General features: G+C 41.0%; 1 protein-coding gene across 11 annotated transcripts in view; it reads left to right on the top strand.

Annotated features, from left to right (window-relative positions):
- Positions 1 to 24,046, top strand: part of SIAH1 (siah E3 ubiquitin protein ligase 1) — a 77,337-nt gene that overhangs the window by 49,129 nt on the left and 4,162 nt on the right. For 7 of the 11 annotated variants that reach the window (XM_050903779.1, XM_050903783.1, XM_050903782.1 and 4 more), the window contains one exon: positions 357 to 416. In XM_050903779.1, coding sequence (XP_050759736.1) covers positions 377 to 416 — 40 coding nt within the window. In that variant the 5' untranslated portion in view covers positions 357 to 376. Of the gene's footprint in view, positions 1 to 356; positions 417 to 5,413; positions 5,479 to 5,850; positions 5,948 to 22,407; positions 22,621 to 23,478; positions 23,715 to 24,046 lie in introns of those variants that run through there. The other 4 variants (XM_050903786.1, XM_050903785.1, XM_050903776.1 and 1 more) reach the window with 4 other exon arrangements.

Here is a 24,046-nt window from a genome sequence, read left to right as displayed (position 1 = left end):
TAAGCCTCTCCTTGGATTCATACTGATCCTCAGGAGGACAGTGCTTGTGCTGGCTCTTTCTGTTGCTAATACTTTACTACTTCTGTCTTCAAAATCAGAGCTTGTTTTCTAAAACGGAATTTAGATTAATTACTTCACCCACATTGGCAGACAGCCGCTTGCTTCCCTCCTAAAACTGCAAGGTAGTAATTGTCTAGAAATATACTGATCAGAAATATTTCTGTGGAGCTCCTTGACCTATCAGATTTATTAGATAGCCTACAATTGGTTGATAGATTATTAAAATGTATTTTCTAAATAATTGCTACATAAAGAAAAAATACGTGCAACCTAACCCTATGATTCCTGTATGCTAGGATATCTACAAAATGTCAAGATGCTGGCCGTTATCAGGAGGGATGAAGCTGGGGAAGAAGGCAAGTCTTACATTAACTTTTATAGTGCTTCTGAAGAGTTAGTAGATTTTGGTATTGTCTAAAATCTCCAGTTCTGAAAATGCTTCTGTAATATATTTTCATATGTTTATATGACTTAAAGGGTAACAAGGCACCTTTTCCCACCCAGAATAACTTTTTAAAAATAATTTAGTATCTTTTTCACTTTAAAAAAGATTCTTTTTATTTGTCTCCCCAACACTGTGTCCATTGCTAAACTAAAAAACCTTCTGTCTTCCTAATCTTTCTATAAAACCTGTCTTCTGCCCCTTCTTTCAATTTCAGCTTCTTATAAATCCTGAAAAAGGACATAAGTGGTAAATAAATCAAATGCATGAAATTCAAACAAAAACAAAAATGGAAAATGTTTCTTTATAAAATAACTGAGATCAGTCAAATTAGTCAATTATGATAATCATGAAATACAGAATATCAGTCTGGTATTTTTTCAGGCTGTCTGTCTTTTAAGTGTTTGAAGACTTAGTATATAGCTGCACTACAATTAATAATAGACTATAACATATAGTTTCTGTGAGTATATCCAATCAAGTCAACTGGTACATCAGGACCATCAAATCCAGCCAGTCTAACATAACATTAGCTTCAAAATGAAATATTTATTATTTTAAATACTAAGTTTTGGATTCTATTTATTTACTGTCCGAAACTTTAGCTTTTACTTTTGAAGGTTTTGGTTTTTTACTTTTTTTTAGTGGAAACCAAATTTGAGGGAATCACTTGAATGCTGCAGATGTTAGAGGTGGCATTGCAGGAAAAAATCCCCAAGCCTTTTGTCATGTAAAGTATTTATCAATAAAATTACTGGAGTCAGCAATCCTGTATACTTATGAGGCTTTGCAGATTAAGAGTGGGATATCGCACATATTTCAGAGAATCTCATTACTTTCTTACAAACTAGGTTTAGTTCAACAGTTTATATAAGCAGGTCTTCAGCGTATTCCAAAATTGCTTTCTTGTGGAGTTCTTGTTAGCTCAGAATTTTGTTACTATACGCATTGTGTTGCTCAAACATACAAAACAGCTAGCGATGTTTACCTGAAAAAGTAAGATTATTTTTTAATGAACTGCTTTAAGTAGTTGTGCTATTCTTTCACTTTCTTGCTGTCAGAAAGTCCCTAAATAAACTGTTTGGGAATAGAGATGTTTAGCAGCCTAGGCAGCGAAGAATATAAATTAAAAAAACCAAACTCATCCTACTGCAGGATGAAGAGATCAGTAGAGATCAGCAACTGCTCTTCCATCTTAATCAACATTATTGTCTTTAAGAGCCCTCCTGGATGTTTGAGACAAACTTTGGAAGTTTGTCATCTTCCTTTCTGAGATACTGGGAAATTGTGGATGGCAAAAATCATTAGTAATGCATCCAAAGTGCTCATATGTATGGGGAAGATATTAACTGGCTAGAAGAAAATAAGGTTAAAAATATTTTTATTTGTATTTTTGTAAATAGAAGGTATTATTTTGCATATGAAGAACAGCCTTTTTCTTGTAAAGTCATACTGTATTTAGTACTTTGAGGAACAATTATCTTAGATGTCCTTTTGTAACTTGTGTAATCACTAATTTGTAATTAGTGTACTATGTTACCTTCAGGTACTTCATTTACTCAAGTCTCAAAATAAGTGTGTTTTGTTGGACACTACTCAATTTTCTTAAGGGCTTCATGTTCTCATTTCGATATAAAAAAGTAGTTAGAACAGGATACTCAAAACTGGGTAAAAAGGAATTCTTCATTACTTTTAGAGACTTTAAAATGCTGTAAGTAGAAAATTCACTTAAGCATATGTGTATTTTTGCTAGCTTCGGTGTTGTTACAGACAAGCTTAGAAATGAGTTTATGTTTGGGTGCTTTGCTTAGGATTGAGTGTTACTTTGAATGATCAGAAGCAGTGTTTCTGCCCAAGAAACCAGATCCAGCCACAAAATTTGAGTATCCAGTTTATCCATTGGTAATCATATTTCTACATCTCAAAAGAATGCTGCCATGTGTTGGTAATACTCCCTTCATTCTTGAAACAAAGAATGTGTTTTACAGAAACATAAAATATCACTAATGACTTTTCACTTAAAATCTCATGTATACTATAATACTATATATGAACTTTGTAAAATATTACAGCAACTCGCATAAATAGTATGAACTAGTTTATCCCTTTTACTAAATGAATACGAAATAATAGTACTTCTAAGAACGAGAACACTGTCTAAAGTTTAGAGGAGAAAAAAGTATTTTATTACATCTTGATATGAAACTGAAGACTTACAGACATTATTGTCTAGTAAGGAAACACAGTAATCCCATTAAACTATAGGCCTACATACACATATAACTTTATCAACCACAGTGGTATTACACACTTCCGTAGTGACAGTAGGTACTTTTCCTATTAAACAATGCTTACAAAAGTAATGTCAATACATTAATAATTAGTAAAACTTGATGTTAAAAAAACTAAGTTTGGTTTGCAATTATTATATTGACAGATACTGATAATTTAATGGCATCCCCATAGCGTCAGCCTTTATTACTCAGCATTTAAAGGGGCCTCAGTTGGGAGTGCTGTGTCCAGTTCCCAGAACTACAGTCAAAAAAGACTAAAAGGAGCAGTTGCAGAGTATGCAGAGAGAAAAGACAAGAATGATCAGAGGCCTTGCAGTGGTGACCTATAGATGGAAAGGAACTGATGTAATTTACTGAAGATTAAAGCCTTCAAAAACAGAGAAGGGAAAAAAAGTGTTTCTGTGTTCACTGAAGTGTTTCAAGAATGGGCTAAAATTATAATGGGAGATTTAGGTTATATATCATGGGGAGAAACAATGTAATGGTAAGGACAGACAAACACTAGAATAGGTTTCAGAGGATGGTTTAAAAATTTCTACTGCAGGCGGATTTTTATGAGCTATTTAGACAAACATCTGTCAGGAATAACAAAGGCATAGCTGATTTTACCTTGGAGCACGAAGATGGATTAGATGACCTCTTAATGTGTCTTCGAGACCTTTTAACCCTCATTTCCTACAGTAATGAAGCTTGGGTCTATTCCAGTCAGCCCTCTGTACTAACTTTTGAACCTGTGGGCTAATTTCACCCCAGTTTGAGGGAAGAATGAGTCTCAAAGACACTGAAGTTCCTGTAACTTCCTTGAAAAGTGTAATGATGGATAGTGGAGGAAAACTGAGATAAGTGGTCCTATTGAGGGAAGGAGGGAAACATGAACTTTTTGGTCTGCCAGCTGGAAAGCTTGAAGATGTGAACTGGATGATGGAGCAGTGGGTGTATGCACACAGCTGGGAAGCAGCTGTGTTGGATGCTCCCTCTGGGGCAGCTGTCAGTTACCAGCATGAGTGTGCTGGGGTGCTGCAAAGGGTTCAGGCATGTGGGCAAGCTGGAGGCATTTCAGAGGTAATGTGAGCAGGAACATGGGAGTGAAGTGGGAGGTTCCTGTGGTGAGGAGAGGGATAGGAGAAAAATCCATTAGAAACTAGGCTTAATTACTAGTTTCTATTCAGTGAAACGCAAATGCTTAGTAATACTGACCAACTAGCAATGCATTGATCTGATACAGGACTGTGAGACTCTGTCAGCTTGCCTTTTTTTTGCAAAAAGTTAGCGTGTGGTTGCAGGATCAAAGCGTTAACCACAGAGATACTTTGTACAAAACCACACAGACTACCCAAACTGATAAGCATTCTGGTTCTCATATCTAAAAATACTAACTGCTACTATTGTAGAAGCTTTTTTCCTCATTGTCTATAGGAGACTACCTTTTTCGAAGTTTCCACTACTGAACAGACTTTCATATGTTTAAAAATACATCAAATGATTTGCCCTACTCTGTACTAAAATCAAAGGTGGAAAAAAAACCTCTAATATTGATAACATGTTGCTTCAGGATTGTGTCCTTCCTATCCAGGACAAAGATAATACTTTACTTAATCATAACATATTTTCTTAAGTATTCAATAAGTCAACCCAACTATAGGTTGGCAGTCATTGCCATGTGTATCGCTCCTCATGAATACTTAAAGGAAAAGGCTCAATAACCACTGCATAGCTACAAGCTGTGCAGGGAAAAATTATGTGCAAAGAAGTTGTACTCGTATAGTTGTCATCCTTTGACACTAAATAATTGATATTATCTATACTTGGGAGGATTCTTAAATAGTGGGTTCGGTACATATTCTACTGCATCACTACAGTGATGTATTTTTGAGAAGCTGCCTTAAAACTAATCCCAAAAATCTCTGAGTAAGAGCAGACTTGGCAGATTCAACATAAGAATGTTATACAAAAAGAAGTGCTTTCTGGCCATCAAAAGGAATGAGGAGGATCTTGAGAACCATCTGGATAACCAATTAAACTAGCCAAGAAAATGCTTCAGTCATTCAAAAATTGAAATAAGATAGCAAATATGTATTTTTAAATATTTTACCGAAAATAAACAATGGGTCTCCTCTGGCATACCTCTGAATAGCTTCAGTAGATTAACAGGGTCCTAATGTAACAAAGCATATGTAAGCATGCTAGTAATTACATTAATTTCATCCAGTTTATGTGCTGAAAGTTACGTATGTATTTAGGGCATTGCTGGACGGGGGCCTAACCTGAATTATGCAAAGTCTTTCACGAGGAAGAGAGTGGAGGGGAGGGGTTTGTTGTTAGCAGTCCCTTAAAATCACCAGAATGTTCCTGTGCTGGATGTTACCGGCCTCTGCAAGAAAGGCCACTTCCGAGGGCTCTTTCCTTTTTAAAAATAGAATTAATAGCCCTTGTGACAGACCTCAGTTCGGCCTTTGAGGCCTTGACCCCGCAAACGCTGGTGTGCCAAAAAACTCGCTTTCAGCGCAGGAGTGCTCCCGCTGACCTGGAAGGGGCTGCTGCCACCACCCACCGGGCGCAGGAGGGTGAAGGCCGGGCCTGCGGCCTCTTCCCTGCCCCAGGACGCGGCGCCGCCCCGGGCTCGCTCGCTCTCGAGGCCGCAGGGGAGCCGGGTGACCCTGGCGGGGCTTGGCGGCGGCACAGGTAAGAGGCGGCCTCTCCCCGGGCCCGGGAAAAGGAGTGAAAGCACGGAGGGCCCTGAAGGCCCCTGGCACCCGGCCGCCAGCTGCGCAGGTCCCCCGCGGAGAGGAGCGGAGCAGAGCGGCCTTTGTTCCGCAGCGCCGCCGGCCCGCGCCGTGCCGGGAGCGGGGCAGCCCGGCCCGCGTGTCGCTGCCGGGTGCGCGTGCGCGGGGGGCGCTGCCGACCGCGCGCTGCTGCCCGCCCGCCTCGGGAGCGCGCCTGGCAGGCAGGAGAGCTCCGCCGCAGCTGGCGCGCCCCCGTGGCGGTGTCTCCTCGGCCGGCAGCGAGAGGGAGGGAGCGCGCGGTCGGATCGGGCGGTCGGGCCGGGCACCGAGCGTCTCGGCGAGAGCGGCGCAGCCAGTCGCCCCGCAGCCCGCACGATCGGGGGAGCCAGGCCGCCTCAGCGGGGTCCCGCCCAGCCCAGCGCCCACAGGTGAGCGCGCCGCGGAGGGAGGCCGAGCGGCCTCGGCGGGGCGAGAGCGGCTTGCCCGGCGGGGCCCTCTCCCCGCCCGGCCCCTGCGCGGGGCTGCCGCCCGCCGCCCGCGGAAGGCCCCGGCGCGGCCGCGGGGCCGGCGCGGCGGCCGCAAAGGAGAGTCCGGACAAGGCCCCGCCGCGGCCTAAGCGCAGACCGGGCGTCCGGTTTCCTGCTGGCGGCTGGGCCCCGCGCCGCCGCCTGCGACGGGGGCTGAGGCAGCCTGGCCCGAGGGAGAGAGGCGCGGCGGGCCCTTGTCCTCCCCGGCCGGGCCTGTGGGTCCCGAGGGGAGGAGGGAAGCGGCCCCGCGGCGGCGGGCGGCTCCGAGCCCTTCTGTCGGGCTATTGTGCGCCAGGCCGAGGCGGCGGCCCGGCTGCTGCGGAGGGCCCGCCGCGCGCGGGCCTGCGCCGCCTCGGCCGCGGGGCTGCCCCTTTGTGGGCTCGGCCTCGCCGCGCGGTGCGCTTTGTGCTCGCGGGAGCGGAGCGGGGCCCGGCGCCGGCTGCCGGCGCGGCGAAGGTCAGCTGGGCCGCGGCGGCGGGGGGAGGCGGGGGCGGCCTGCCGCTCCGGGCCCCCAGCGGCGCCCCTCTCTGCCTGCGTCCCGGGTGGCCCGGCCGCCGCGGGAAACAGGTTGCCGGAGTAAATGGGCCGCTGGGTGCCCCTCTGTGACGTTTCCTGGGAAGGCTGCTGTCTCCCTCTTCCCTAGTCCGGTGGGAGCAAAGAGTGGGGGGGACTCTTGCTCATCCCACGGCTTCCTCTGCGAAATTAAAAGGCTGGAGACCTTCCTTCTTTCCTCTTCTGCACGGTTTTAAAAGGACAGGAAACAATAGCGTTTGTAGTGAAAGGCAAAGCATCCTAAGTATTTCTTCAGGAAAAGAACCAAGTTTCTTTTCCTGTGGTGAACTGGTGGCACTTTTGTTATAAGCTCACATTTCGTTTGTAACTGTAAACATACAGTATTTCTCTAATATTCTCTTTTCAGTCTCTATTTCAACCAGTCTGGGTGAATACTACCTTTTCTCTGTAATAAGCAGTTTACTCACATGCTAAATAAATAGATAAAGTGACTTAATTTGTTTAATGTGGCAGATGAGTGGATGTTAGGAAGCTCATAGCTAGTTGGTCATGAAGGACATGGGATATTCCACGTGTGGGACATAGTTTCGGTTGTCTGTTTATCTCCTTTCTGAACTCTGAGACTAGTACGGTGCATTCCAGAGGGGGAGGAAAAATGGAAGGGACTCTTCTCAACCCTGAGTTATTCAAGCTGGTCTTCAAGAAGATTTGAGGTATTGGAATACAGGTAGACTAATAAAGAGGCTTTTAGGATAAAACTTGGCTCTCCAGACTAGTCATCTGTTGCAGAAAATAACTTTGGGGAGTATACCTAAAGAATAAATCGATTAGTTCTACTTTTATCACTTGTTCTACACTGTAACATTGATGTAAAAATTGAGTGCTAGAAATGATAATTGTGTTCGCTTCAATGGAAACTAATGTTCTTAAATAGCTTTAGTACTTTTCACAGCAGTGAAAAATTATACAGGAAAGCACAAGGATAAGAGTCATCCATCAGTGCTATAGTTTTAGGAATCTGTTGTGACCTAAGAATTCTGAAACTGATGAAATCATGAGCATTTTGGTCCTGAAAGTGCATGTCATGACGAAGTATTTTGTCTATTAATCTGTTATTTCTGTTGGTAAGGTTTTAATGCTATAGTCTAATTAGACTACTAGAGGAGTTAGCTCAGAAATTCTTTGGCTCCAGCTAAGTAGGTGTGAACTAAGGAAAGTAAATATTTTAAATAACACAAGTCCTTTCCATACTTTCCATACTTAGGTTTGAGTATAGTTGCTGCTGTCTGATTAGTGTGAATTGAGAAAGAGGTACTGCTCAGATGTCAAAGACACCTGCCTCTAATGCGGAAGAGGCGGGAGCATGAGCATGGTCACGTAAGAGCAACTCTTTTTGGTCTGAAAACTCAAAGAAATCAAGTAGGACAGTTTTATGAACTCTGATCTTCTCATGAAACATTCTGGAAGACAATACATGCAACTCCTATGAGAAACATGATGGTCTTAATTTTAAGTTAGAATTGCTTTGCTTTATTTTTCTGCTTGTAATAGCGTTTGTAGTCCTGTAACTGTTAGCGTTAAAAGTTGGACTAAGTTTTGCCAAATAGATTATCAGGGTGTGTTTTGCTTTAATGATTGTCTCATTTTTAGGAGCTAAGCTGAACCAGAATAGTCAAGGTAAATCAATGGTATCTGAAATTCTGGATACATATAAGAAACTCAGTTCTGCAGTTGTGATGCATGTACCCAGTCTGCAGAAAGCCAAAGTGAAAATTTTGTTTCTAGCTGCTGACTATACTTACCTGAATCCCTGGCTGGTGCTGTTAAGTGCTACCTGCTGCAGAGAACAGTAGCAGTGAAGTAAGGGTGCTGGCAAGCTCTAGTTCATCTCAGCCATCACTTAGGGCCTAAAGCTTAGGATCTCTGCTCTGAAGTTTACAGTCTTAAACATCACGAACGTCATAGATGCAGGAGATCGTTTTTACTGGATTTTTTTCTTTTTTGTTGCTTTGGTTTTTGAAGGAAAATCAGCATTAAGAAAAGTAAAAACTGGTTGTGATTAAAAACAAATAGTAAGAGACATCTCTCTTGACTCTAACAGAAATACATGACAGGTAGAGACATTGTTATCTTAATAAAATGTTTTGTTTCATTAATAAGAATATTTGTTGTAAGCAATTTACTCTCTTTCAAAGCGTACATACCGTTCATGTCTTAAATGTACAATGTCATGATAAAAATGCAATTTTGGTGTATGTCTTCTGTGTACAGTATCACATCGTGGACTAGAAATGGGGAGACATGCGTAAATACTGTGTTGTTACCGTGAGATGTTACTGCAGGTTTACCTGAGTTTTTTCTATTAGCACTTAATGGCACGTAACAAAAATCTTCCCAAGTCATTGACTTGGGATTGTTTTATACCATGCTATAGTGTGTTTAGCTGTTAACTATACTAGGTAAAGAAAGAAGACAAAACCTAGCATGGATGCCCCATTAATATTCTTTTAAGTTTTATGCTATGCTTCATATATGTATATATTTTCTAATTCTAATCCAGACTACGTATTATGTTTCTGTAATGCCCAGGACAACTACTTTAAATATATGCCTGTTTGAGTTAATCTATAAAATGGTGAGTCTTTGTGTTATCACAGGAATAATGAGAGATTTGGTTACTAATTTCACAGTACTTCAATCAGATAAAGTGCTAGATAATTACAGTTAACCAAATGGTGCACTTCTGATTTTGACTTGTTTCTCTTTGTAGAAGCTGAATGTGGAAGCTGAGGTTGACTGTGTTTTCAGTGGGGAAGTAAAATATTATTTGAATGGTGAAAACTGTATTTGTCCTTTTGCATCTGGAAATGCATTTTTAAAAATTACTGTGGATATATTCCTACTGGGAAATTGATGTAAAAAGAGCAGCAGATTCATCTACAGACAGTTGTTGTTGACCATTTCCTTTTTTGTTTGTCTTATCTAGAAACAGGTTCGTATCTTTTCTTGTAACAATTGGTGACCTTGCTGAGACACAAAGAAAAACAAGGAGAGTGTAGTGATAATTTCTGCCGCTTAAAGAATTAGTCATCAGCTCCTTTAAAGTGAAACAGCAGTTCTTTGAACTTTGGTTTGTGTGGCACGAAGTCTTTAAGTTAATATTTTAAAGTTCTTTCCTACAGTTCTTGCATATAGTACTAAACAGAGCAAAAATTCATTTAGTCGATGATGAAAGACCACAGTGGTGAAAGACCACTGAAAAATGTTTGGTTTTTTGAACACTGTCGAGGAGCATTTAGAATGCCACTCTTTTTAAGAGTTATTTTCAAATATGTGTTCAGATGAAATATGTTAAAGGAAAACTATCTATGAAGGAAAATTGTATGTTAAATTTTGCTGATGTACAGATTGTCAAAAGGTTGAAAAGGTTTTAACTGGAGTAGGAGTATTTTAAAACAATGTAGTGTTAGATTAGAGGAGAGAAAGCTTGAAAATAAATTCTTTTATGTAAAAATTGCTAGAGCTGGTGTATAGCTTAAATGTAGGTGTATTAAAAGACTTGTCTGTTGTTTCTGTTTGCTCTGTGTTACAGATCTTTCATGAGGGAAGGTTCTATGTCTTCTGTATTTTGCAAGGGGATGACAGCTGAAATATGAGGCTTCTAAGTTCTATTTTGTAAATCTTAGTACATGTTGCTTTATGCTGAAATGTGATGTAGGTTTGAAGTGGGTTTTAAAAGTTAGTTTTTCCTATGGTTTTTCTAAAAGTCAGTTAGCATTATTTCTAAAATATGTGGTTAGTTGCTGTTAACACATCAGTGTTAGGAAAGAAGAAATAATAGAAGATGTAGCACTGTACAAGCTGTAGCACATCCAGGCTAGAGTTCTGCAGTAGCTAAAGACAGTTTCTGTTCAGGCTGCCAGTGATAACTTGCAATGTTGTTGTCACCAATGTGAATGTGAAACGGGCCAGTTTTAGTCCCAAGTTTAGTTGAAAACGGATTGCCTGTGAGGAATGGGTAACTATTATCTGGTTCACTTCCCAGAGTAGCTTGCTGCATGGTAACGTAAGAGCCAGTGCTGCTGCAAGAGATGTCATCCGCTGTCATTGTGGGTGCACTCGGGATCAGTGTAAGTGTAGGCTTACAGCTAAGAAAGAATGGTCTCGCCCTCCATTGCCAACTTGGTTTTGGTGTCTTCCTGATGTGCCAGTGTAAGCACTCATGTAGTTGTGCAAGACTGATTTTGCTGAATATGTTACCTTAAAAAGAAAGAAAACTAATGGGTAAAAGGCAGGCAGCACAACCATTCATTTTGGTGGCAGCTTGCTTTTGTTTGTTGTAGAAATGGTGGAATAGCACTCTGACATACTGTGTTGGCATGCCTGGAGTCGTGGAGCCTGTATCTGGTGGATTGTTCTTCATGCTATAGATGAACCGTTTTCTTCAGTTGTTTGTAATGATATCTGAAAGCTCTTAAGACATGCTGTAACTGAGCAGTTCTTAAAAGTGCTGTTAAAATATTTAAGAACTTTTAAAACATGTAATGTTGCTTCTTTATCTTTGAAAGATAATGACTATAACTGCATGTATCAGCTTAGAACCAAGACCTTAATCCTGTCCTCAGATCTGTGAAAATGGACTCTGGTTGTGGTTTTTTGGGTTTTTGTTTTTTGGGTTTTTTTTTTTTTTTTTTTTTGGAACCTCACTACCTCCTGTCATTTTTTTTGACCAGACATAGGACTCAGAATTTGCTACAGTCTAATGATCAGATATTTTTTAATCTTCTTAAATTACCTAATGTTGTTTTGGAAATCATGTTTGAAACGTGCTTTGATATGCATTTGTGCATTGACACATATACAACCCCACTTTAAGGTGTGGAAGATAAACTTCTCATCTTTAACTAAAGCTAGTTTTTTAAATTCATGTAAATTTGTTCACTTTTGCCTATATATGAGTCTTAAGTCTTGTTCCTTTCCTTCTTATGTGCATGTGCAGTTGTCGTCTTGTAAAAGCTGTGAAAATGCTCTGCTTAACTAATCTTTTGATTTCTGAATTTATTTTGAAATATATATGCACATATATATGTATAATATATATATAAAAAAATCATTAGAGTCACAAAAAGACTTTCATTCACAGGAATTTTTTCCCCTTTTTTGTGCATGAAGGTGTCAACACAGTTGAGAGTTAATTTGTGTAGGGTTCATCTCTACATGGCCGGTATCTGTGTGATTACGCAAGTATGTTAAGGGTGTAATTTGAAGACTGGTTGCACAGGTGTGACTGGGGAATAATTTGGCTGGCAGATGTTGATGGTGTACTATAAAATTTTAGTCTGGCTTTGTGCTAGGTCAAATATAGTCATTAGAAAGGAAATTTTACAAATAAAAAGTATGCATTCCATAATAGAAGTTGAGAAGGACATTCTTCTAAAACAGCACCTGTAAAGCAGTAATTTTAAGAGCACTTTTATGCATATTAAAACCAGCTGCTGCCCTAAACAGCTTTATTTTAAAATCAGGTGTTCCATTTAAGGAAAAGTTGTTGTTCCTTGTACAATCATAATTCTTCCATGGATGTACAGGTGCTTATTTACTAAAGAAGTTGAGTGTGGGGAAAAAGATTATTTAATGAAGGCTGTTCCTTAATATACTTATGAGGAAGTAGACTTAGGGTTGCCTGTGAAACTTTAAATTTTTTATTTCCTAATTTTTTAATGCTTGATCTTCCAACCTAATATATTTTTGTAACACTCCTGTAAAAGAAAAATGCTAAAAAGTACTGAAGTTTACAGTTACACTCTAGATAGTGAGTCATTGTTAGGATTTGCTGTTTGAGATTCAGCACTGCAACATAGACTCAAGTTTTGATTTAATGACATAACAGAAGAGAGGACAATATTTTGCGGAGAAGGACGTAGTGATAGGTGTTGAATTTAGAAAGTGCTGATAAAGAGAGCATGAAGTAGCAGAAAGATACATCTACTCCTGTCATTTCCAAACCATTTATAATATCTTGTGTTTTATTTTCTGATGCAGACTCAGGACTGACTTCAGAGTGATTATGGTTGAATTTTAATTTTGTATGCCATGAAGCATTTCCCAAGCAATACAAATAAGTGAAATAGTGAGTGCATTTTACTTAGCATTTGAGATATACCTGATCAGAATTTAATGGCAGTAAAAGAACATATAATTCTCTTGCCTGAGCTCTTTTTCTGCTGAGTTTGAATCACTTGCTTCAAAAGCTGGGTAGTTGGATCTTCACAAAGAAAGCTGAGGGAATTTTTTTGGTAATACAAGGATCCCTCTAAAGAAAGGTTACTTTATTTGCTTTCCATAAAATGTCAGTATGAAGTTGATGTCTCAGAAGGAGGCCTTCAGATTAAATACAATAGAACTAGTGAGAAGGGTGTTGCCAATGTCTCCCCGATTTGTCTCTTTGATGTACAAAATATTGGAATGAATAGAGGGTAGTTATCCATATGTGAGCAGGAGTTGGAAAGTAAACAATGATTGAAGTTTGACTATTGCTGACTGTAAAAACTGAGATGTTAAATAATTTAACATAGTGTCCTTTAGTGTATAATGATATTTAGTTATTACTAACCTGAAGTAAATTTGAATAGGGTCTACAGAGTTACTTTAGTATCTTTATCAAGTTAATTCATTCCCTTTGCATTAACGTCTGAGACTCACAGCTACTTACGGTATTTTAAAACGTGTGAAAGGCAGGGAAGTACTTGCCTGTGGTGACTCAGAAACTTGTGACAGAGCAGGAACTAAATCCAGGTCTCCCATGCCACAGACTGCTGCTCTAGTACCACTAATCCTTCCCCCAGCCCCCCACCATGGTTTCAAGGAATACTCAATCTTTTCATGTAACATGGTGGTCTGTGGAGTCAGCAGTTCCACCCATTTCTGTTTGCTGTGCCTCAGGTTGATAACACTTGCTGGAAGAGTGCTCTTATTTGTGAGATAAAGCTACTGTCTGAAACTAATGTTTTCATGAAAAGCAGTAGAGCTGTTGCTCTGTGCAGGAGTGTGACCCTAGTAGACTTGTCAGTAGCCAAGTTTGAGAATTTGAGTAACATTGTAATAACGATTTAAAAAAAGTTTTTTAATGGTGGCAGTTGAATCCTTGTGCAATAATACTACAGAAACAGATTCAGAACTGATGAGTGGGGAAAACTTAAGTCACTTAAGTAAACCGTATTGGTTTTAATGGAGGCACATGTACGTCAAAGAATGGATGCTAGAAACACAAGACATGTAGAAGATGGGAGTTTAAAGAAATTAAGTACTGAAAAGTTTGGAACTATCAGAAATGTGAAAATGCCACTGCGTTTTTGCACTTCTTTTATTAAGGTCTTATATTTGTTACAGTGTAAATAATTTCCATGCTGTTTATTTTCTACCTGCAGTATATCAACAAAACACAAAAACCTGTGCCCCATCTTAGATTTCCAGAGCTTTCCTTTCGAATTAGGTATCCACAGTAAGAAAATCTTACTTCCAAAATGTAGAAATGTCCATTTTAAAAATATGGACTTGATCCTTTACGTTTAAAATGTTGTGTATTTTACTCTGTGTGTGTGTGTGATAAAATGAAAACATTTTTATCTGACATTCTTCTAAATGTTCTTGCTTCTGAAGATTAAATATCTGGATTTAAAAAAAAAAAAAACCAAACAAAACAACCAACTTGTAAAAACTCTCCCTCAAAATGACTAGAGATTCTATGCAGGTTAGTACTAGAAGTTCTGAAAAATTAGTAATTTCTGATGAGTTAAAAGTTAGGCTTCTAGTGTCACTACTCTGGGCTCTGTGATGCTGGATGTACTTCTGTGTAGATTTCATGTTTGACATACCTTGGGGCACCAAGGTCTGTACTCTGGAATCAGTATCTCAGTTCTCCAAGCCCTCCCCTATGTGTTTGCCATTCACAGGTCAGATTGCCATTCTTCACAGGGCTCCACTGTCATCAGGACTGCATACAGGAATACAGAACAAATTAAGGATTGCAAGAATAAATTATTATTTAAGATGGAAATATGTATGAACCTAAGTAATGCACAAGATGGAGAGATCTTTATAAAAATAGTCAACGTATGTAATCCTGTCCTGACTCCTCCTACAGAGCGACTTTCTGTGTCATGATCAGTCTCTTTCACAGGCCAGGTGCTCCTTGATCAGGTCTGGTTATTTTGATGGTCTGCTCCCTAGTACTATTTAGTTATGCAGGAAAAATATTGAGCATAAAATAGGTCTGGAATTTGAATTGGAATAGTTATCGCAGAAAGACTTTGTATGTGAAGATGCATCAAAGTACAGGTACTTCTTTTGGTTTAGCCTTATTGAATTAAGGTAGGCATTTCCATGCCACACCCTCTTCCCCGTGTCTGCCACAGACACAGGAATGGTGATGCAATATTGCATGGCAATTACAGTATGCAGTGAAGAATATAGTTTTTGCAAAATCAGACTGAGGAAAGAAACACAGCCCCCAAATTGTCACACTCGGTAGGATTTGCTGTTAACATTTACAGAGGGAGGTTTTTTCCCCCCCTTTTTTTTTTTTTAAATAATAGAGTGTAATTGTATACAGAGCCCATCTATGATATTTTGTAGAACAGAATTAAGTGCTTCCTGCTTTAGATACTTCTGAATGGTAGTATATGTTACAGCATGAAAAATAACTTGCTTTTTTTTTGGGTGCTGTTAATAATTCACTTTCTAGCTGGTCCTCCTGTATGCCTGCCTGCCTTTTTATTGCAACATGCTGTGTCTGGAACTTTTAAAGAGGTAACTGTCTACCTATGTTTATAGAAATTACTGGTCTGAATTATTGTTGGAAGATGATCCTGATGCACCTCAGTTCAGTGTGCTATGTGCACAGTGAAAGGAATTAGATATTACTAAAAAATAAAAACAGTTTTCCCTGTTATTTATTGTTTGCATAGAGTTGTCTGTATTTTCATATGAAGTTTTTCTTTATTTTGTTAGATTCTGTGGTTTCTGCCATCTTTATTTTGAAACCTGTACTTCTGCTTTATCTCGATTAGCTTTACTGTGCTCAAACTATGGCAGGCTGCAGAAAGGCACGTTCAGTTTGGTATCTGAGAAGGCTAGTGTGGGACAGCTGCTGTTTTGAGTTCATACCATAGTTTGTCATGCTATAGGTTCCATGTGTGGGCATGCTAGAGGTTCAGGTGTCCTGTGTCAAGGAAGGCTCTGGCCATTGACTGACTACTGATACTGGCACTGAGGATACAGAGCTAGTGAATGGAGAAAAGAGAAGGCTTTTGTCACAGAGCACCACTTCAGGTACAGTGCAAGAGTGTGCAGTATACAGCTTTGAGCAGTATTTCTGTATCACCATCTTCACACCTCTGTAGTAGGTGGGATTTAGCAGTGTCAGCGAGGTAAGTTATTTATTTGTGTGGTGGGTTGACCCTGTCTGGATGCCAGGTGCCCACCAAAGCCAGTCTATCACTCCCCGCCTCAGCTGGACAGGGGAGAGAAAATTCAACGAAAGGTGCATGGGTCGAGATAAGGACAGGGGACAGATCACTCAGCAATTACTGTCATGGGCAAAACAATTAATTTACTTTATTACTCGTCAAATCAGAGCAGGATAAAGAGAGATAAAACTAAATCTTAAAAACACCTTCCCCCAACCCCTCCCTTCTTCCCAGGCTTAACTTTACTCCCGAATTCTCTACCTCCTCCCCCCCAGCGGCGCAGGAGGATGGGGAATGGGGGTTGCGGTCAGTTCATCACACGTTGTTTCTGGCAGTCCTCTTCAGGGGGAGGGCTCCTCACACTCTTCCCCTGCTCCAGCGTGGGGTCCTTCCCACGGGAGACAGTCCTCCACAAACTTCTCCAGTGTGAGTCCTTCATGTGGGCTGCAGTTCTTCACGAACTGCTCCAGCGTGGGTCCCTTCCACAGGGCGCAGTCCTTCAGGAACAGACTGCTCCAGCATGGGTCCCCTGCAGGGTCACAAGCCCTGCCAGCAAACCTGCTCCAGCGCGGGCTCCTCTCTCCACAGGTCCTGCCAGGAGCCTGCTTTAGCGCGGGCTTCCCATGAGATCACAGCCTCCTTCGGGCCACCACCTGCTCTGGCGTGGGGTCCTCCGTGGGCTGCAGGTGGATATCTGCTCCACTGTGGACTTCCATGGGCTGCAGGGGGACAGCCTGCCTCACCATGGTCTTCATCACAGGCTGCAGAGGAATCTCTGCTCCAGCGCCTGGAGCACCTCCTCCCCCTCCTTCTTCACTGACCTTGGTGTCTGCAGAGTTGTTCCTCTCACATTTTCTCACTCCTCTCTCCGGCTGCAATTGCTACTGTGCAGTAACTTTTTCCCTTTCTTAAATATGTTATCCCAGAGGCACTACCACCATCACTGATGGGCTCGGCCTTGGCCAGCAGCGGGTCCGACTTGGAGCTGGCTGGCATTGGCTCTATCGGACATAGGGGAAGCTTCTAGCAACTTCTTACAGAAGCCACCCCTGTAGCCCCCCCCGCTACTAAAACCTTGCCATGCAAACCCAATACAGCTTGTTTTTAAAAAGGAAAAATATGGTAAAGTCCAATTTGGAAGTGGTCCATGATCTTTTTAATGCAAGTGTTTGGTTTTGATTTATATTTAAAGAATGATTCTTTTTCTCTGTATTTTTGTTTAACTATATATAATGGGAAAGGTGGTTTCACTAGCTAGTTTGCGGCTCAACTTTCTTTTATTACAATAGATTACCACATATCAGTAATTGTTGCTATTGTTGCTTATACCAGTTTAATGTATTGCTGCATTTTCTTTTTCTAGTGGTGGCATTTGATAAATTGGTTTTAGTATAGCTTGAATTTTCAGGAATTTCCTTTATAGTTCCCCTGGCTTTTGCTTTCTGTCCTGCTTCCTCTCCTTCCAAGCTCAAAAGATGGGGGAGATAAACATCCTATTTTGCTTTATAATTTGTTGATGGTCTGAATTTACAAAGAAACCTCTTTTCTTATTTAATGCTATGTATATTTATAAGATGTGAAAGCTGGGGTATTCTCTGATTGTATAGTACAGAGTGAGTGGTCCAAACTCAGGTTTTTGCTATTGATCAGATATTTCTAGTTTTCATTCTAGAATGGAATTTGGGGTTTTATCAGTTAGTCACTTTTTCTCTGAACTTTGTTCCTCAGGTTGTCTTTCTTTGCAGGAGTGGAGTATCATAGCAGTATATTCTCTAATATTGCATGCTAACTTGGATCTTGATTCTCTAGAATATGGAAAATTCTGGTTGGCTAGAGTATGGGTTATTCACTTTTCTGAACTGATTTAAGTTCTTTGTTGCATTTAAAAATGGATGCTATAGTCATGGTAGTGGTTGCTTGCTAATATATTTTTTATGTGGTTGTTGTATATCTTCTATAGGACACTGTTCCTTCTTAATTTTACATTATAAAGTTCTTGGAAAGAAAATCTTTGATAGCTAGAAAAACACCTCCTGGGTTGATGTTTAATATTCTGGCATAAATAGGCAGAAGAAATGGTTAATGATAGTGATGAAGCAGCAGTCAAACAGCGCTAGCCAAGGCTCAAGTTTTTGTATTGGATTAGAAACAGGTCACTATAATTTGATGGGCATAATAATACTGTTTGTGTTTACATAGTGCTGTTTATACCTGCATCTGCCACATAGTACGTGTTGAATTTGGAGATCTGGATTGCCCACTAGCAATGACTCAATTGGTGATCATATTGTGTGCAAGAGAACATACATGATAGCATCAGAAACATTGAGCATTAAGGTCTGGTGGTTCACTGCAGAGGTAGCCACGAAGAGGATGACTGATTCCATGATTATATAAATCCATTGGGATTTCCCTTCCTGATGATTGGAAAGAAGGGTTGGTAGGGCATGTCTTGAGGTGCAAGAAAAAAACTACCTGTAATTTCAGGCAGGCTGGGTCACGACAAGGTAGTGGAAATTGTTGTAATTTTGTATGAAGAGGAGATGAACTGGACAGATGACATTTTGGAAAAGGAAATCATCATGAGACTTGCCTCAATTTTGTAAAATTTTTTTGTCTTGTTTTATAATATTCTGTTACATTGGATTGCTTTGGCTTTTGGTTATTATGCAGGAAAAGAGAAGCCCCGAGGTGTCTGAAATAACAAATAGCGTATAGTTAAGGGCACAAAAGAAAACAGTGTCTGGAAGGGATGAAAAAATTCATAATTCATGAATCAAAACCAGAGTGTATAGAGACTAAATTGTGTTATGTAGTTGATTAATAATTTATGTCGTGAACTGTCTTCTAAAAGTTTTGAAGTAGGCCAGTAGGTACAGAGGCTGTATATAAGCAGGGATGTACATTTCTGTGTCCAATGTTGCCATGTTTGCAGGAGCAGGCATGCATTTGATATTAACCATGCCAGGCCTTTGTGATCTAACATCTCCCAAGAGCTATGAGATAAATTGATAGACTTCAAAATGGAAAAACCTTGGGCCCTAAAATGTCTTTTAAAATTTAAATTGAAATTAAAAATATTAATTTTTTAAAAAAATATTCACAAGCTATTCTCTGAGACACATTACATTAAGTGCACAATACACTTAATGTTATATGTGTTTGATTGCTGAAGTGTGGTTTTGGTGGTGGTGAGGGCAATATATAATATTTTCACTAGAGCCTGCTAAAACCTTTTCCCCTTCTGTTTTGCTGTATGTTGACGATTATGAGTGCAAGAGGGGACAGAGGAAAGGTAGATTCCTTGGAAAACTATTTTCAGAAATAGTAATTACATGTAGTTGAAAAGCTGGGTTTTCCGTAGTGCTATAGATGTTGTCCTCAGCAGTTTAAGACTTTTCATAATTGAGCAGCTATGGTACAAGAAATATGGTATCCTAAGAATTTTTAATATAAAATTAACCTAATGCTACTTTAAAAAGTGCGAGAAAGTTCCCTACTTAAAATACACTGGTGCCCCTTTTTAATCAGAACAAAGTGTGCTTTTTAATTACCTTCATTCTCCAGATAATATTCGCTCGGGACTTCTGTATCAGTAACACTTGCAGTTTCTTGGGCATGATGTTATGTACCTTGTGTATACTTGTGTATGTCTACACCCTCCCCTTCTTGTTTCTAAATATACACACGCTTCTTTTTTCTGCTGCATTCATGAAACCTTCCTTCTGTGACCAAAGACATATTGATGACTCTTTAATCTTTTCAATTTATTGTTTATACTATTTTACAAAATATTTATTGTTCATAATATTTTATGGAAGTTATCAATAGTGAATTGTACACAGATCTGATGATATTGGCTAATCTTTCTGTATCTTCTTTTGAGTTCTTATTTACACCTGTTTAATGAGTATTTTCAGCAGTTCATTTAGCTTTTGGGATTTCACATTCTTTGGCTTATATCGCATCTTGAAAAAAGTAACCTGTCAGTGTTTTTCACAACTTCGAACACTGTCATGAAACGTTCTCATTTCCAGTGCTCAGTAACAGGGTATTGTTTTTAAGAAAGTCTCATTTGCAAATGATTGTACAGTTGAAAAAGTTGAAAGATTTTCTATTGCTTTGTTGATGGCTGTAGTGCATTAAGAATGCATTTTGAATGGAAGTCTCTGAATTCAATTAGTTCTGAAATGTGATTGAAAAAAGATTTTATTGCATCACATATAGACATCTGTGATAAGGCATTTTTTTCTGTCCTTGCATCACTCTTCAACATTATATAATGAGATTTTTTTTTTTCCCGTCCAGCCATTAAGATGGGTATACAGAAGTTTTGTGGGTTTTTTTTTCCAAAACTAAAATTCAGTTACCCTCTCAAAAGCAAATTAAAATGTTAAACCCAAGTCTGATCTATTTGATATGAGTGAAGATTTTGGAAAAGTGGATGGTGTTAACTTGAACTTGTCAAAGGTGCCCCATATTTCAGTGAAATGCCGGAGATGTGATTTCTAGAATGGTGTCTGAAGCTAACACCTTTGAAAGACGAGAAGCTGAAAGCGTATTGGTCTATTCCTATATACTGTTGTTAATTCCGTGGCATGTGAGGTACGTCGTCTTTTTGAACTTCTCTTGAAACTGCTTTCCTTATGTCTGCACCTCAGCTGAGCTTTTTAAACAGTGAATTGATTGCGTCTTCCCATTCTCACTGTAATTTTTTTTACCCACCTGGGGTTTCAAAGGCTTTCTCTCTTCAGGCATTGTGCATTATATCACAGCATAGCAAAGAGCATACAGCATTAGCTAACCCGTCGAAGGGCTCGTGGTTTTGTTTTGGTGACAGGTGCTTTGCTGCAGGAGAGGAAGCGTAGGGCATGTTTCAAACACTTCAGAACACGCTCTTAGTTTCTCGAAAGCCATTTCTGTGCTGGTTTTCTTCAGCTTTTCTGTTTTACTTGGAAACTTTCTTGACTCTTAACTGGTGGGGATGTTGTATATTGCACATTTGGGGGTGAAGCTGAAGCATACCTTGTATCAAGTTAGTAGTTTTTGTTAATAGTACTTCAGCATTATTTGCACGTGTTGTAGTGCTGATACAAGCTTCCACAGTCTTCCTTGAACAGGACTTGAATTTCAAATAGTAGGAAAGCATTTTTAAAGATAATTTTCTTTACTCAGATACTGTAGCCTTACTTTTTATATGACCAAAACAATTTATTGCAGTGTGTTCTTCTGTTGCCTCCACTGAAACTTGTACTTCCATGATCTTATCGTCATTACATCTGTATTCTATAATGCCTAAGCTTTTCTGAGCCCAGCGTGTGCATCATGCAAGTATGTTGACTTGGTTTCCAACTCCTTTATCCTTAAACTGTTCTAATTTTTTTAATAGTCCATGTGGATATTCAAATATGCCACATTGTTCCACATCTGCTGGTCTTTTCTTTTCCTTGAGATTATTATGCTTTTGCTTAATTGAATAATCTTTATACAAATGGAGAAAATTCCCGTTCAATGGGTATAGATCCACACTGGAAAACGCTAATTTGAGCAGTATCCTTGAAATAGCAGGAACAGGAAGTGAAATTCATGTATTAGAAGAGTTTTGAGTGGAATCGATAGCTTTTAAAAACAATTATTTAGGGAAGATGATCAGATCCGTCAATCTTTAGGTCTCTGAAAAAGAACTAGTTGGGACAGGTGTAAAGCACACACTGTTGTTGCTCCGCATGACTTTGAGGTGACGTGCGAAGGGAGCGGTATGTACGAATACGCAAGCTTCCGTACGAGCGTGCGAGAAGTGGGAGGCGATGTGGTTGGTGTTTTGAGGCCGGGACGCGCTCCTCGGCGTGGCTGTTGTGGGGGAGAGGCGCTGTCACTCGGAAGGGATCGGTTCCCCCGGTTCCGCGGCGGCGGCGCGGCCGGGGCGGGGTCCCGGTTCCGCGGGCGATGCGGGGCCGGGCCGGGCCGGGCCGGGCCCTCCCCTCGAGTGCGGATGGCCGCCTGGGGCCGCCGCGCCCTCCCCTGCGCGCCCCCGCGGCCCCCGGGCAGCGGCGGGGCGGGGCTCGCGCCGGGCCGGGAGCGGGGCCCAGCCCGGGGCGGCCAATGGCTCGGCCGCGTCGCGCAGGGCCGGGCCGGGCCGCGCTGCCTCAGCCGCTGGCCGGCAGCCGGGCGCGGGGCAGCGCCGGCGGGGAGGAGCCGGCCCGGCCCGGCCCGGCCTGGCGCGGCGCGGCGCGGCGGGGGAAGTTCGGGGAACCATTTTGGGGCGCCGGGCCGGAGCGTGGATGTAGCCGGTGGATGCGGAGTGTGCGCGGCCGTAAATGGGGGGAGTCGGGCCCGAAGCGGTGACGACAACAGCGGGCGGAGCGGCGCGGGGTCCCGCTGGGGATCGCGGGGGCGTTCGCCGGGGGCAGCGCCCGGCCTGCGCCGTCCAGCCGCCCCGCGCCCTCCGGGCCGCCCGAGCCCATCTCTTCTGCGCGGAAACGCAATGAGCTCCTTCACTCCCTATGACGGGGAGATCGGCCTCCAGCTTTCTGTATTCGTGGAAGGGAGTCTTGTGTGCATGCTTGCCGGGAAGTAAAACCAACAAGGGGAAAGGTAGTGGCTTTTAAATTGCGTTATGCGCAGTATTTTAAGCTGGTTTTGTAGGAGCTGTGAAGTCGTGTCCCTCGGGAGATCTCCATAGTGTGTGTATTTCACCCTTCCCCAGAACGGTGTTGAGAATAGTTTCATCAACAGGTCGGTGCGTTCTGATGTCATCAAGGACAGAGTTTTTCTTGATGTAGAACTAGGAAATCTTAAAATACATTTTTCCCTTTTCACCCTTTCTGTTGGTTGAACTTTTTCAAATTTGTACAATCTTTTGAATAATTTGTGTTGTAGGAACTAATACTTTTAAAAATGACACCTGTTGTACCTTAGTTTGTCACTGTTGCTTAGAGACTTATTCCCAGTGTGTGCGAACAAAGATAACGTAACGAATATTGCATTATAGGGGTTTTTACCCATAGTAAAGCTTTTGTAACTAAAAATATCTTTAAACTTTATTTCCAGTTCTGTAGGGTTTTTTTACTTGGTTTGTAATTGTATGGGTTTGATAGTTTGGTGGGTTAAATGTATTACACTGTTAACACTTTTACTTGTGATTAACTTGTAGTTTTTAAGATAGCTATAAAAAATGACCTTCTCTGACTTTTCCGTCATGATGTATTATTCATCTTTTGTGTTAACAAGAGTGATGAAAATAGAGGCTTTGGGCAGGTTTAGGCTTGGTAAATTACAGTTTATAGCTTTATCCAGTTTCTTCCTTGTGTGCTAATCTCAATGGTCTGGTTCACAGATTCCTGCTCATTTTCATTCCTTGCTCATTTGGATGGTCCTCGGTTGTGGAAGGTGTGTGCGAAGGCTGGTTACATACAGAAATGGTGATAAACCAGGGCTGTATGGTTCTTTTCTCTAGTACTTCCGTGGCTTAGAAAGCTTAAGTGGGAAGTACATCTGTGCATAAGGTCTTTTGCAGAGTTTGTAGGTTGCTTAATTTAACTGTTGAATGGGCTCTGAGAGGTATAATTAAAGAAACCAGAGCTCACCCAGCTTGTCAGACTGCCTAGGGAACTGGTCTAACACAGTGGTTTTCACCAGTGTTATCTGTGGCTTACTGGGGATCCCTGGATCAGGACATATAGGTTCAGGTAAGATGAAGCACACACAAGCTTTTCTGAAGTGTGTGTGTTTACTTTATTGGAAGGGAAATACTTTTAGAATTTTACATATGAATATGCATGTGATTTCTAAGCTCTTTCGAAGCGAACAGCGTGATCAGAATTTGTTCTCCCGTGTACAACTATTCTCTGGGTATAATTTGTTCTAGAGTGTAGAACTGCAGTGTGCCATCATGAGCCTCCCACTTACAGGTGTTGGGGGAAAATAGCAGCAGTGCTCAGTTGTCACAGAGGCCTTATCATTTGAATCCCCTTGCAACAAGCTGGTGTGGCATCACTTCCCCAGAACATATATTTGATAT

This window comes from Gymnogyps californianus, chromosome 12, assembly GCF_018139145.2.
Source record: "Gymnogyps californianus isolate 813 chromosome 12, ASM1813914v2, whole genome shotgun sequence".
Lineage (NCBI taxonomy): Eukaryota > Metazoa > Chordata > Aves > Accipitriformes > Cathartidae > Gymnogyps > Gymnogyps californianus.
The sequence above is the reverse complement of the archived record's forward strand: the minus strand, read 5'-3'. Positions and strand labels throughout refer to the sequence as shown.